The sequence below is a fragment of the Solanum pennellii genome, chromosome 7, assembly GCF_001406875.1.
Source record: "Solanum pennellii chromosome 7, SPENNV200".
Classification (NCBI taxonomy): domain Eukaryota; kingdom Viridiplantae; phylum Streptophyta; class Magnoliopsida; order Solanales; family Solanaceae; genus Solanum; species Solanum pennellii.
The window spans coordinates 71,412,330-71,425,950 of record NC_028643.1 but is presented as its reverse complement, the minus strand read 5'-3'; the positions used below and the strand labels follow the sequence as shown (position 1 = coordinate 71,425,950).

Genomic DNA, 13,621 nt, shown 5'->3' with positions numbered 1-13,621 from the left:
ACATAAGAAAACTACATCAAAAGAAAACAAAAAAATTACCGTATTTCTTGATTGTTTGAACGAAATACGGGAGAATTCTGGGTGTTAAGTCATCATCAGAGACATTCAATGGTTTGGACTTTGCATCTTCAATGCTTTTAGACTGTTCTTTGATGTCTCCAAAAATCAATTTGTAAGAGTTCCCTTTAAGACCTTGTTTTCTAAGGCATTTCTCCAATTTCTTTGGCCTAAACCATACCCAGTCCAACAACCTCCATGCATATATTACAAAGGTGATTGCTAATAAAAATAAGGCTAAGAAATAGTAAGTAGCAATCTCCATTACTTTATGTTTCCTCCCCCTATTAGGAATGTAATGTGTTATATATATACACTCTGTTTGAAGTTTTAATACTCCCCTTTGTGAAAACTTAAAGTTATTTTTCGAACATACAAAAAATATCTTATATATTTAGAAGAACTTTCTAAAATTTTGGAGGCACAAAAATATTTTAGATATTTAGTAGACTTTTCTCGAATTTTACAGGTACAAAAAATATCTTAGACATTAAGTAGACTTTTCTAGAATTTTGCAGAGTAAATATCTTTGATATTTAATATTCCCTCTATCGCTATTTAGTTATCCACTTTAGAAATGACACAGATATTAAAGCACCAATTATTATCATAGGTTAGTTACAATTTTACCTTTAGCTTAAAAAATTATGCAACTCCCCAATTATAATAAATGTATTTTCTGGTTCCAAAAAGCATGCTTTACAACTTAGTAGTACTAGAAATTTTCTAGAATTAAATAAGGGCATAATAGGAAAAATTTTTTGTCCTTTCTTGATTTGTTAAAATGGACAAGTAAACAGGAACAAATATAAAAGGAAATATGGACAAGTAAATAGGGACAGAGGGAGTACTCTCTTTCTCCATTTTTTATTTGTCATGTTGTGTTTTTCGAAAGTCGATTTTACTAATTTACAAAGTTAGATTAGATTACAAGGATGTTTGAATTGACTTAAAAGTTGGTCAAACCTAAATTTAAGTCAGTTTTTGATTCTACAAGTATTTGACAAATATAAAAATAACTTAAAATTTAAAAAAGAAAAAACTTAAAATTACTTAGGAACTATTCAACCAAGGTTAAAAATATATCATATCATATATTATTATAAGTGGGAACAAAAAAAGTTAAAAGTTGAATTACAATTTTACCCTTACTATAAATTAAAATATTATAAAACATTTAACTATTTAATTTAAATATTAAATTATTTCATTTTAATTAAAATGTTGATAGACTTTTGCACTTCCTTAGGTCAATTTCTAATTAAAATATCTAACTTAATAATACCTATTTTCTATAATATATATATATATATATATATATATATATATATTCTCTTTTTTGAGATTTTAAATGTCTAAATAATTTGATTAATGTTTTATTCTCTATCTATAATTACTATGATTAAATTAAATTATATTAAATTGGATAGTAAAAGAGCAACCCTCCATCTCCCCATGTGTAAGATCATGATTATTTCATTAAATATACAAATTCTTCAACTTTTTATCTTCTCTTTTAATTATTAATAATACTCAGTTATGAATTAATGACATTAATAGTCTTTAATTTCTTATCTTAATATCAATTGTAGAGGTAAAGTTATGGCTCCATTTATAATTCCTATAAATATATTTTTAAAAAAACGAAATGGTGAGGCTCGTGAGCCTCTTTTATATAAATCTCTAACTAATGGAGGAATATTTTTTGTTCATCAATAACCTCCTTTTGAGATTATTTCGGCGATTTTCAGGTACCAGTTATGTTATTTTTTTGTTTAACTATAATAATATTATATAAGATTTTAATAGTGATATTTTGTATCCTACTTTCATCATTATCACTTTAGATGACTATTTTTTCAACTGGTTTACTGTTTTATGAATTCTTGAATTTATTTGGAATCTTATATTTGTATATTGTATTTTGCCATGTAAAATATCATTTTTTCTTATTCATATTATATCAGCTCAGAGATTATCACAATATATTATTCTACTTCTTTTATTAATGTGGATTGTAGGGACACGTACAAAAAATTGATGGTTACTGATGGAGTAACTCATTCTTCTTATTGAGATTTTTGTAGCTTTAATGATTATTCATCCATAATTTTGCTTTTACAATTTATGTTTACTTCTCTTTTAATATTATTTTTTATTTAGATTTCAATTTCATAATCAATAATCTACTTTTCAAAAACTGAGACATTTTCAAATTGATGTATGTTCAAATAGTTTATGTTATCGACGTATATCATGAAGAAGACTCTTGAATTTGATAGGATATGGGAGAAAGAGTCAATAATAACTCAAAATATTATGTACTAATTTTGTATTTATTTTTTAATCTACATTATTATTGATCAACGTCTTATGAAGAATGTATACATTGTATTTTTTTTCCTTCTCTATTTTTTCTGTGTTTTTTCGTCTCTATTAGACATCTTAATTTAGTTTTCTATGAAGTCGTAAGTCTAAATACTTGTTTGAGCTCAAATTAGCCATTTGTGACTTTATTAAAAGTTTGCTAACTATTAGCCAAAGTTTAAAAGTTATAGTAGATTGCTTAAAAAGAATTAATTTGAAACATCAAAATGTGCCCCTCATTGGTGTTTTATGGTTATACTATTAAAGATTTATTTATAATTTTTGTATTATATTATTCATTGCATGTTGTTTACACACTATATGTTTTCATTGCATTTTAGTCATTCTAACATATCTAGGAACACACGTGCAAAGCACGTGTCCAGAAACTAGTTATATTATAAGTGGGAAGCTCCAAGATGTAAAGTTGAATTACCATTTTATCCCTATACTAAATAAAAATATTATATTCATATTTAATTATTTTATTTTTGAAAAATATTGAGCAGTAAACTTTTTTTACTATTAATGAATTTAGAATATTTGAAGAGTTATGAAAATTAAATAATCTAAATGTTAAAGAAAATGAAGAGACAAATGTTAGTTAATGAGAGCAAATATGTAGAGATTTAAATTGCATATTAACTAAAATATAGAAGCAGTTACATTTACATTGCTAGAATCTTAAAAGTTATAGATTTCAACACAATGAATCTCATAATTAATATATTAATACATGTTATTTTCAATGATAAATACATGAAAAGAAGCTAAAGGGACTAATTAATCATGTAAAGTCAAAGTATTATATAAAGCCAAGAATAATTTTCATTTTCCTCAAGTCCCCTCTCCATTTTTATGGGCTCTAAAGAAGAGTATATCATTTTTCTGAGCAGTTTTTTCTCAATCAATGTCAAAGTTAAAGGCTATTAAAATACGCTATGAATGTTGGATTTGTGCAAGAATTTCAGCTATGGATGTTGTTGGATTCGTCAAAGAAATTTCTTAGTGAAGAATACACTCATGACACTTATTATTTAATTTCCTTGCTAGGGCTTAATATGTGCAACACACGACATTAATTTCTATATGTTACTGATTTTACACATATTTCATTAACGTAGCACATAACATTTCACTTATTCATTTAAATATTGTAGTTGTATAGTTTTTTGGATTTTGAATCTTAGAAACAAAAACACCATATAGGATGTTTATCAATTTTAAGAACATGTAATTTGTATTTTCTATTTTATAACACATAATATAACTTAAAAATATTGATAATGTACAATCTTCACAAAAATATTTTTATTTATACGCGCGTGGCGCGTACCTAGAAGCTAGTATTATTATAAGTGGGAAGCATCAAAGTACAATGTTGGATTACTATTTTACCCTTATATTAAATAAAAATATTTAATTAACAAAATATTAAATAATAATCATATCATATTGTATTTAAAATATATATTTTTACATGAAATAAATATATTAAAAAGATAATTATTCATTAATAATCTTCTAAAGAAACTGATGTCTCTTTACATTCCCCACTATGATCCTTGTCTTTTCATTTCATATATGTATTTCTTCTTGCTTTTTACATTCTATTTTATTATGAGTTTGATAGAGAGCATTGGAACATTTTTCCTTTGGATGCTGCATTGTGCATGTTATTTTAAGTTATTTTTTATTTTGTTTCTTACTTCTTACTTATAATATAGTTTATGATGTTTGACTGATGTTTAAGACTTTAATCTCTGATGAAAAATAAAATTTGTAATGTGTCGGTAGCTTATGAGATGACTTTTTTTTGTTATAGGGAAAATCAATTGATGAGATGCTTCAGTGTCGATCGCATAGAACTGTACTTTGAGTTGTGCCAATACAAACGGGGTAAGTCACATTTCGTTATGACATGATTTTTTTGTTAGCACAATTCTTTGTCTGTTTTTTTTTACTACTATTATTATTATATTTTGTTAATAGTAGGTCAAATTTATTGAATTTTCATATGCAAATTCATGTGAGTTATTTGTGTATAAAACTAATTAAGTATTGAATTTTGATAACAACCATCATAACCCAATAAAAGTAAAAAATGTATTTATGAACTTTGGCATGTTAGTGATGTGATATTCATTGGCTATTCAGCTTCACTTTCTTTGTTTGAATTTAATTTTTTTTATGGAGTTTTCATCCAAAAGAAAGAAGGGAGGATAACAACCCATGTTAAGAAAAAAAAAAGAAGGAATGAATACAATATCATATTATGGTTATTTTACTCATTAAATTATATTAACTTTCTTTGCTTTAATTTTAGTTGATTATTTTAGTTATTTGATCCATAGTTTATTCCTCCCTTTCTCATTCAAAATTTATATTACTCATCACTCAAATGTCATAATATTATTTTATCATATTTTTTTATTTTTCAAGTACAATTTTAACAATATAATTTCACAAAATATAAAAGAAATGTTGAATTCCTTTTCTAACAAAAATATATTATAATTGCGATGAGTCATATCAAATGAAGTTTGTTTAGAAATGTAATATTGATTGTGGTGGTAGGACAAGGGTTTAATTGATGATATGAGTGTATTAAGTTTGTAATTCTATTAATTTAATTAACTTAATTTTTTTTAATCAAAACATAATATCTATATAAAAACTATTAAAATTTGACAAATTTATATCAAATTTTAACTCATAAACTAAAATTAAAATCAATTTAGTACTACTTAAGAATCTTCAAGATTACACTTAAGATATTGGATGTCATTGATTTTTGAATATATTTATTATACATTGATTCAATTTTTAAAAATATTTATGCTCACTAGAAAGGGGTACACGCGCAACGTGCGTGTCCAAATACTAGTAACTTAAAATAAGCTTAAAATGATTGAAAACTTTCTTCACCAAATGCTTATTTGTGAATACTCATATTTCTTCTCCTTTTTTTTAAAAAAGAAAAAAAGGAATTTTACCATGTTAAATATTTTTTTTAAAAAATAATATTTTTTAGTGTTTGGCCAATGTCATATTCTCTAAAGACTTCTTTTTTTTGACCAATGAACTTAAATTTGGTGTGTTCTTAATCTAGATTTGCTTAATTATAAATAGTCTTAAGTATCGCCAAACTAACTTAACTTATTTGATAGGGTAACTAATATAATTAATAGCTTTGGTGAAAATCTAAATAAAACACGTCAAATTTAGGGAGGTTTAGATAATCCGTCATTTATTTTTTGAGTCAAAAGTTCTTAAATTTATATAATCAGTTCCAACATTATGTATAAACTAGATTATCTTGTAGCTCACCATTCTTTAAAGAGAACATTCAAATATGTCATCTATAGGGGTGTCCATGAGTCGGGTTGGATCGATTATTGATCGAAATCAAATTAATTTAATCGATTTTTAAATTGGAAAAATGACTTAAAGACACAATTGCAAGTGAAGCTAAAGTAGAAGTAAACAATAACAACAATTGATGAAGCTAATGACTGTTGAGGGTGATTCTTATCAACTAAGATGTAGAAGCAACAGAAACACTCTTTGGATATATCAGACACCATGCAGCCTAATAGCAAATGTAGAACACTTTGTACAGAATTTGACTAGAAGCTGAACAAACAAATGTCAATTAGTTTGCCAAACTGAAGAAATAGAACATATCAAAAGTGAAGATAAAATAGGGATGTCAAGTCGTAGGTTGTTCGTTTTCCTAAAGCCTCTGAATAACCACCAACTGTCCTGCAATCAAAGGAAAAACGAACATTTAGGGGAAAGTGTTTTCTTAGAGAAAGAGCGTAGGAAGGGAGCAAAGAAGGAATGTAATAAAAAGATTGACACTGAGCTGAAATGCAACAATGGTCTGGGACACTGATTCCAGCTGCTGTCAAACATATTCTAAATAGACTCAAAAGGAAGAATTGGCAACAGTTTCACAAGGAACTTATTGCTGCATTGTACGGAGTACGGAGCAACACCAGGTTTGGAGAGCAAGGAACTGGAAATTGTTTCAAGGCATCACTGTAAATACAATACAACCGTGACACAAATTAAGAAGGAATTTGTAGATAGACTGGAGATAGTTAAACGGTCTGCGAATAAGTATTGTTGATTGTTGCAGATGTTTGTGTGACTAGAGTTCTATAAGAGGCTTAACTAGAGTGCTCTTTCGGTGTATTTGTTTATCGTTAAATTACCAAAAAAAACTTGCAAGGGAAAATCATCAAAATACTTTATTTTTGTCGGAACACAAATGCAACTATGTAGACGACTATAAGAAAAACACATGACTTGCCCTTCATAAAGCAAATTGACTCTCACCTCCGACCCCGACTGCCAATCTGAGATCTCAACTAAGGCCTCACCCAGCCACGAGACTCGACTCGTAACCTTGACCCTACCCAAGTCTGGAATGCATGGTGTGGTAGAACAGAGTTTTGAAAAATGTTTTCCTTACTTTACATCATCTATCGCGATCTATGTGGAACTCTCTTTTCTTTTTACTCCCGAATGACTTTCTATAAGCCATTCATACGTAGCGATAGCAATGAGACGGAGCGGGTTTTGCCTTATACAGAGAAGGGCGGGTATGGTTTTATGTGGGTGACGAGCGGGTCAAAACTTTTTTTAAGGAATATAGTGTGGATGCGGGGCGGGTTGTGGAAATTGCAATTCCCTCTCAATATATGCTCGCCACTTTCTTTCACTTAAATACAACCGTGACACAAATTAAGAAGGAATTTGTAGATAGACTGGAGATAGTTAAACGGTCTAGAAAGGCGAATAAGTATTGTTGATTGTTGCAGATGTTTGTGTGACTAGAGTTCTATAAGAGGCTTAACTAGAGTGCTCTTTCAGTGTATTTGTTTATCGTTAAATTACCAAAAAAAACTTGCAAGGGAAAATCATCAAAATACTTTATTTTTGTCGGAACACAAATGCAACTATGTAGACGACTATAAGAAAAACACATGACTTGCCCTTCATAAAGCAAATTGACTCTCACCTCCGACCCCGACTGCCAATCTGAGATCTCAACTAAGGCCTCACCCAGCCACGAGACTCGACTCGTAACCTTGACCCTACCCAAGTCTGGAATGCATGGTGTGGTAGAACAGAGTTTTGAAAAATATTTTCCTTACTTTACATCATCTATCGCGATCTATGTGGAACTCTCTTTTCTTTTTACTCTAAGAATAAAAAATAGTATATGTTAACTTTTTTATAATTAGAAACAATTCAATTTAAACTTTTCCTTTTAACTTAATAAATAATTATAACCACATAAGTATCTAAAATTTATTTAACACCACAAATTTCCAAAAGGTGGCACATAAATTAGGATGGAGGAAGTAAATTTGCTAATTCTTTGAACTCCCGAATGACTTTCTATAAGCCATTCATACGTAGCGATAGCAATGAGACGGAGCGGGTTTTGCCTTATACAGAGAAGGGCGGGTATGGTTTTATGTGGGTGACGAGCGGGTCAAAACTTTTTTAAGGAATATAGTGTGGGTGCGGGGCGGGTTGTGGAAATTGCAATTCCCTCTCAATATATGCTCGCCACTTTCTTTCACTTTCTTTTTGATGTTTTTGGTGGAGTTCACCTTTAGAAAACTTAACTTGTTTTATATTTTCATTGATATGAATCATTATTTAGTTCTCAATAAGATGTACTACAAGATTTCAGCTACTCAATTTCACTTAATTAGTTTTAATATTGAAAAAATATTTATGTTAGTCCAGACTTCTATCTCTTTTAAGCTACACTATAATTTTCTGGAAACACTTTAGCTACACTATGATGAAGCCTTATAATTTTCTGGAAACACTTTAGCTGCACTATGATGAAGCCGTATAATTTTCTGGAAATTGTATTATTTTGTGTTTGACAAAACAAAAATTAGAAAACAAATGAAACATAACTTGACCAACAGATTCACTGACCCCTTCTATTAAAAAAGAAACAAGAAAGTGTTGAAGGTATGGATTATGATGCACTTTTTATCATGAAAGTGAAGCTAAAATGGAAGGAAATAATAAAACAATTTATGAAACTAATGACTGTTGAAGGTAATTCATATCAACTAAGATGCAGAAGCAACAGAAACACTCTTTGGACAGATCAAACTCCGCGCAACATAAAAGCAAATGTCAGAACACTTCATACAGAACAAAGCACATGTCGATTGATTTGCCAAACCGAAGAAATAAAACATATCAGAAGTCATAATACAAGAGACATCAAGTCCTCATTTGTTAGCTTTCCTAAGGCCTCTGAAGAACCACCAATTGTCCTGCAATCAGAGGAAAAACAAACAGCTGAGGAAAAAATGGTTTTCTAGAGACTGAGCTGCAGAAGGGAACAAAGAAGGAACCTAACAAAAAATTGCAAGGGAAAATCATCAAAATACTTAATTTTTGTCAGAACACATATGCAACTATGTAGACGACTATAAGAAAAAGCACTTGCCCTTCAAAAAGTAATTTCTTCTTCTCTTGTAACTCTAAGATTCTCTCTTCAATTGTATTCTCAATCACAAATCTCACAATCCTGCAAATTGGAAAACAACAATAAGCTCTATTCAATGGCATCCAAAGCAGAAGAAATACAACACACACATGACTGGTTTATATTGCCCTATTCGATGGACTCTATCTTGGGCTTGCTGCTCCACTGCAGGATTCCACCAAGGATCCATTATGAAAACCTAGCAAAGATCAAGAGATGAAACATGTGCTTGTTCAACCAATAAATACAAGTCATAATTGTATATCCAAATAAAATGAACCTGAAGAGTGAAAGGAATGCAAAACTAGATATGCACAAGCCTTAAGAATTTAGAGTGGTTCACAGAGAAAAAAAAAATAGATCCTTACATGTGATGCAACTGTAAGATTGAGGGCAACACCTCCAGTCTTCAAGCTCATAAGCAATATCTTGCAATTTCCATCCTCAGTGAATCTTTTAAGTGCAGCATCTCTTGCGGCAATAGACATGGATCCAACTAATTGAACACAATTGATGCCACACAGCTGAATAACACAAGCTTCTTTTTTGTTAGTCTGGAAAGAAGAGAAAGTAGGAAGGAGAAAGTACCTTTATGTCTTACATTAAGAGAATACTGTAGCAGATCCAAAAACGCTGTGAACTGGCTAAAAACTATTCCTTTTGCAGAACAGTCTCTTTCAAACATGTTGCTAATTTCTTCCTTCTACATAAAATAAAAGTAAAAATGAGCTATTTCTAAAGAATTCTGAGAGGTTCACAGAGGAAAAAATTACAAGATCATGAGCTACACCCCTTGCTTTCCTTGTGGAAAGGAAAGAAAAGCAAGCTGAGGAGAACATGATGAATGCAATTGCATACCAAAGCTTCTATTTTAGTGCTTGTCTTGAATTTATCAAGCTGAATTTTGTTCAATATACTTGATGACCTAAACCCTTTGACAGTAGGCTTAGAACTAGATTCTCCCTTATCTTTATTTCTAGTGAAGTCAAATGCGAGGGGTTTGGTACATGAATGGCATGGCTTTTCCATCACACCTTCAGCTAAATATATCATACACGCCCTGCAAAACACCTGCCTACAACAAGTAACCTGCAAAAATCAAAAAGAGATACACAGTTCAAGGAAGACTGTCTAATGTATAAGGAATTTATACTAGAAGTACTAGGAATGTCTACTGGATCTTCCACTACATCATGACATAAGTGACATAATTGTTCAACATCTCCAGCCTCTTCATTGCCACTAGCCAATTCTTTTCTAGAGTACATCACAATGTAAGGATGATCAGCTGCCTACCAATTAAAGAAAGACATTATATTAGTCAGACATTTTCTGCAATCATATTTGGCTGATGACCCATAGTAAGACAAATATATGTATGAAAGGCAAGTACAGGCAAAGCAAAAGAAAAGCCAGCTTCTGTATTTTCGCTTATATAATAGAAGGACAAGAAAACTAGAAGTGGTCACTTCAAAATTAAGTTCACAGAAAGAAAACGATTAGCTTTTAGATGAGAAAATAATTTAAGCGAGCATCTAATAAGGAGAACTGAGAAAATAAAATTATACCAAGAAAATTTTTATACAAAAACTACATCAGAAAAGTGATAATCAGGAGTAATGGAAAGAGTAGAAAATAAATTTTGCAAGAAAAGAAAATTGGATAGAGATTGTGAAACGAGAAGAAGTTAAAAAAAAAAGTGATTATGGATGACTAATTTCACCTATAAAATGACCCTGCATGACAAAAGGATAAGCACATGCTTATACTATTTGCACTAAACTGCATTAGATCCAGTAAAACAGAATAAATCGATTTAGAAAGCTTAGCACTGGAAACACCAAATTTAAGCAACAAGGGAGTCAATTAGAAAACAAAAACATCCTTATAGAGCATTCTCTTGGTACCTGCCGTAGTCGTGTAATAAAGCAAATATGTGACAATTCTTATTAATCATAGTTCCATCCTGGACAAATCTGCACCAGNGTCGATCGCATAGAACTGTACTTTGAGTTGTGCCAATACAAACGGGGTAAGTCACATTTCGTTATGACATGATTTTTTTGTTAGCACAATTCTTTGTCTGTTTTTTTTTACTACTATTATTATTATATTTTGTTAATAGTAGGTCAAATTTATTGAATTTTCATATGCAAATTCATGTGAGTTATTTGTGTATAAAACTAATTAAGTATTGAATTTTGATAACAACCATCATAACCCAATAAAAGTAAAAAATGTATTTATGAACTTTGGCATGTTAGTGATGTGATATTCATTGGCTATTCAGCTTCACTTTCTTTGTTTGAATTTAATTTTTTTTATGGAGTTTTCATCCAAAAGAAAGAAGGGAGGATAACAACCCATGTTAAGAAAAAAAAAAGAAGGAATGAATACAATATCATATTATGGTTATTTTACTCATTAAATTATATTAACTTTCTTTGCTTTAATTTTAGTTGATTATTTTAGTTATTTGATCCATAGTTTATTCCTCCCTTTCTCATTCAAAATTTATATTACTCATCACTCAAATGTCATAATATTATTTTATCATATTTTTTTATTTTTCAAGTACAATTTTAACAATATAATTTCACAAAATATAAAAGAAATGTTGAATTCCTTTTCTAACAAAAATATATTATAATTGCGATGAGTCATATCAAATGAAGTTTGTTTAGAAATGTAATATTGATTGTGGTGGTAGGACAAGGGTTTAATTGATGATATGAGTGTATTAAGTTTGTAATTCTATTAATTTAATTAACTTAATTTTTTTTAACCAAAACATAATATCTATATAAAAACTATTAAAATTTGACAAATTTATATCAAATTTTAACTCATAAACTAAAATTAAAATCAATTTAGTACTGCTTAAGAATCTTCAAGATTACACTTTAGATATTGGATGTCATTGATTTTTGAATATATTTATTATACATTGATTCAATTTTTAAAAATATTTATGCTCACTAGAAAGGGGTACACGCGCAACGTGAGTGTCCAAATACTAGTAACTTAAAATAAGCTTAAAATGATTGAAAACTTTCTTCACCAAATGCTTATTTGTGAATACTCATATTTCTTCTCCTTTTTTTTTTTAAAGAAAAAAAGGAATTTTACCATGTTAAATATTTTTTTTAAAAAATAATATTTTTTAGTGTTTGGCCAATGTCATATTCTCTAAAGACTTCTTTTTTTTGACCAATGAACTTAAATTTGGTGTGTTCTTAATCTAGATTTGCTTAATTATAAATAGTCTTAAGTATCGCCAAACTAACTTAACTTATTTGATAGGGTAACTAATATAATTAATAGCTTTGGTGAAAATCTAAATAAAACACGTCAAATTTAGGGAGGTTTAGATAATCCGTCATTTATTTTTTGAGTCAAAAGTTCTTAAATTTATATAATCAGTTCCAACATTATGTATAAACTAGATTATCTTGTAGCTCACCATTCTTTAAAGAGAACATTCAAATATGTCATCTATAGGGGTGTCCATGAGTCGGGTTGGATCGATTATTGATCGAAATCAAATTAATTTAATCGATTTTTAAATTCGAAAAATGACTTAAAGACACAATTCCAAGTGAAGCTAAAGTAGAAGTAAACAATAACAACAACTGATGAAGCTAATGACTGTTGAAGGTGATTCTTATCAACTAAGATGTAGAAGCAACAGAAACACTCTTTGGATATATCAGACACCATGCAGCCTAATAGCAAATGTAGGACACTTTGTACAGAATTTGACTAGAAGCTGAACAAACAAATGTCAATTAGTTTGCCAAACTGAAGAAATAGAACATATCAAAAGTGAAGATAAAATAGGGATGTCAAGTCGTAGGTTGTTCGTTTTCCTAAAGCCTCTGAATAACCACCAACTGTCCTGCAATCAAAGGAAAAACGAACATTTAGGGGAAAGTGTTTTCTTAGAGAAAGAGCGTAGGAAGGGAGCAAAGAAGGAATGTAATAAAAAGATTGACACTGAGCTGAAATGCAACAATGGTCTGGGACACTGATTCCAGCTGCTGTCAAACATATTCTAAATAGACTCAAAAGGAAGAATTGGCAACAGTTTCACAAGGAACTTATTGCTGCATTGTACGGAGTACGGAGCAACACCAGGTTTGGAGAGCAAGGAACTGGAAATTGTTTCAAGGCATCACTGTAAATACAATACAACCGTGACACAAATTAAGAAGGAATTTGTAGATAGACTGGAGATAGTTAAACGGTCTGCGAATAAGTATTGTTGATTGTTGCAGATGTTTGTGTGACTAGAGTTCTATAAGAGGCTTAACTAGAGTGCTCTTTCGGTGTATTTGTTTATAGTTAAATTACCAAAAAAAACTTGCAAGGGAAAATCATCAAAATACTTTATTTTTGTCGGAACACAAATGCAACTATGTAGACGACTATAAGAAAAACACATGACTTGCCCTTCATAAAGCAAATTGACTCTCACCTCCGACCCCGACTGCCAATCTGAGATCTCAACTAAGGCCTCACCCAGCCACGAGACTCGACTCGTAACCTTGACCCTACCCAAGTCTGGAATGCATGGTGTGGTAGAACAGAGTTTTGAAAAATGTTTTCCTTACTTTACATCATCTATCGCGATCTATGTGGAACTCTCTTTTCTTTTTACTC

At 29.9% G+C, this 13,621-nt stretch overlaps 1 protein-coding gene across 1 annotated transcript in view; it reads right to left on the bottom strand.

The window, feature by feature from the left end:
* Positions 1-8,534: 8,534 nt before the first annotated feature.
* The window catches only part of LOC107025231 (ATP-dependent helicase rhp16-like), an 11,323-nt gene continuing 6,236 nt past the window's right edge, over positions 8,535-13,621 (bottom strand). Inside the window, exons 10-16 of the mRNA XM_015226031.1 lie at positions 9,818-10,048; positions 9,561-9,662; positions 9,328-9,483; positions 9,070-9,158; positions 8,921-9,001; positions 8,684-8,744; positions 8,535-8,609 (exon numbers count right to left, since the gene is read on the bottom strand). Of these exons, the coding sequence (XP_015081517.1) occupies positions 8,535-8,609; positions 8,684-8,744; positions 8,921-9,001; positions 9,070-9,158; positions 9,328-9,483; positions 9,561-9,662; positions 9,818-10,048 (795 nt within the window). The remainder of the gene's footprint in view (positions 8,610-8,683; positions 8,745-8,920; positions 9,002-9,069; positions 9,159-9,327; positions 9,484-9,560; positions 9,663-9,817; positions 10,049-13,621) is intronic.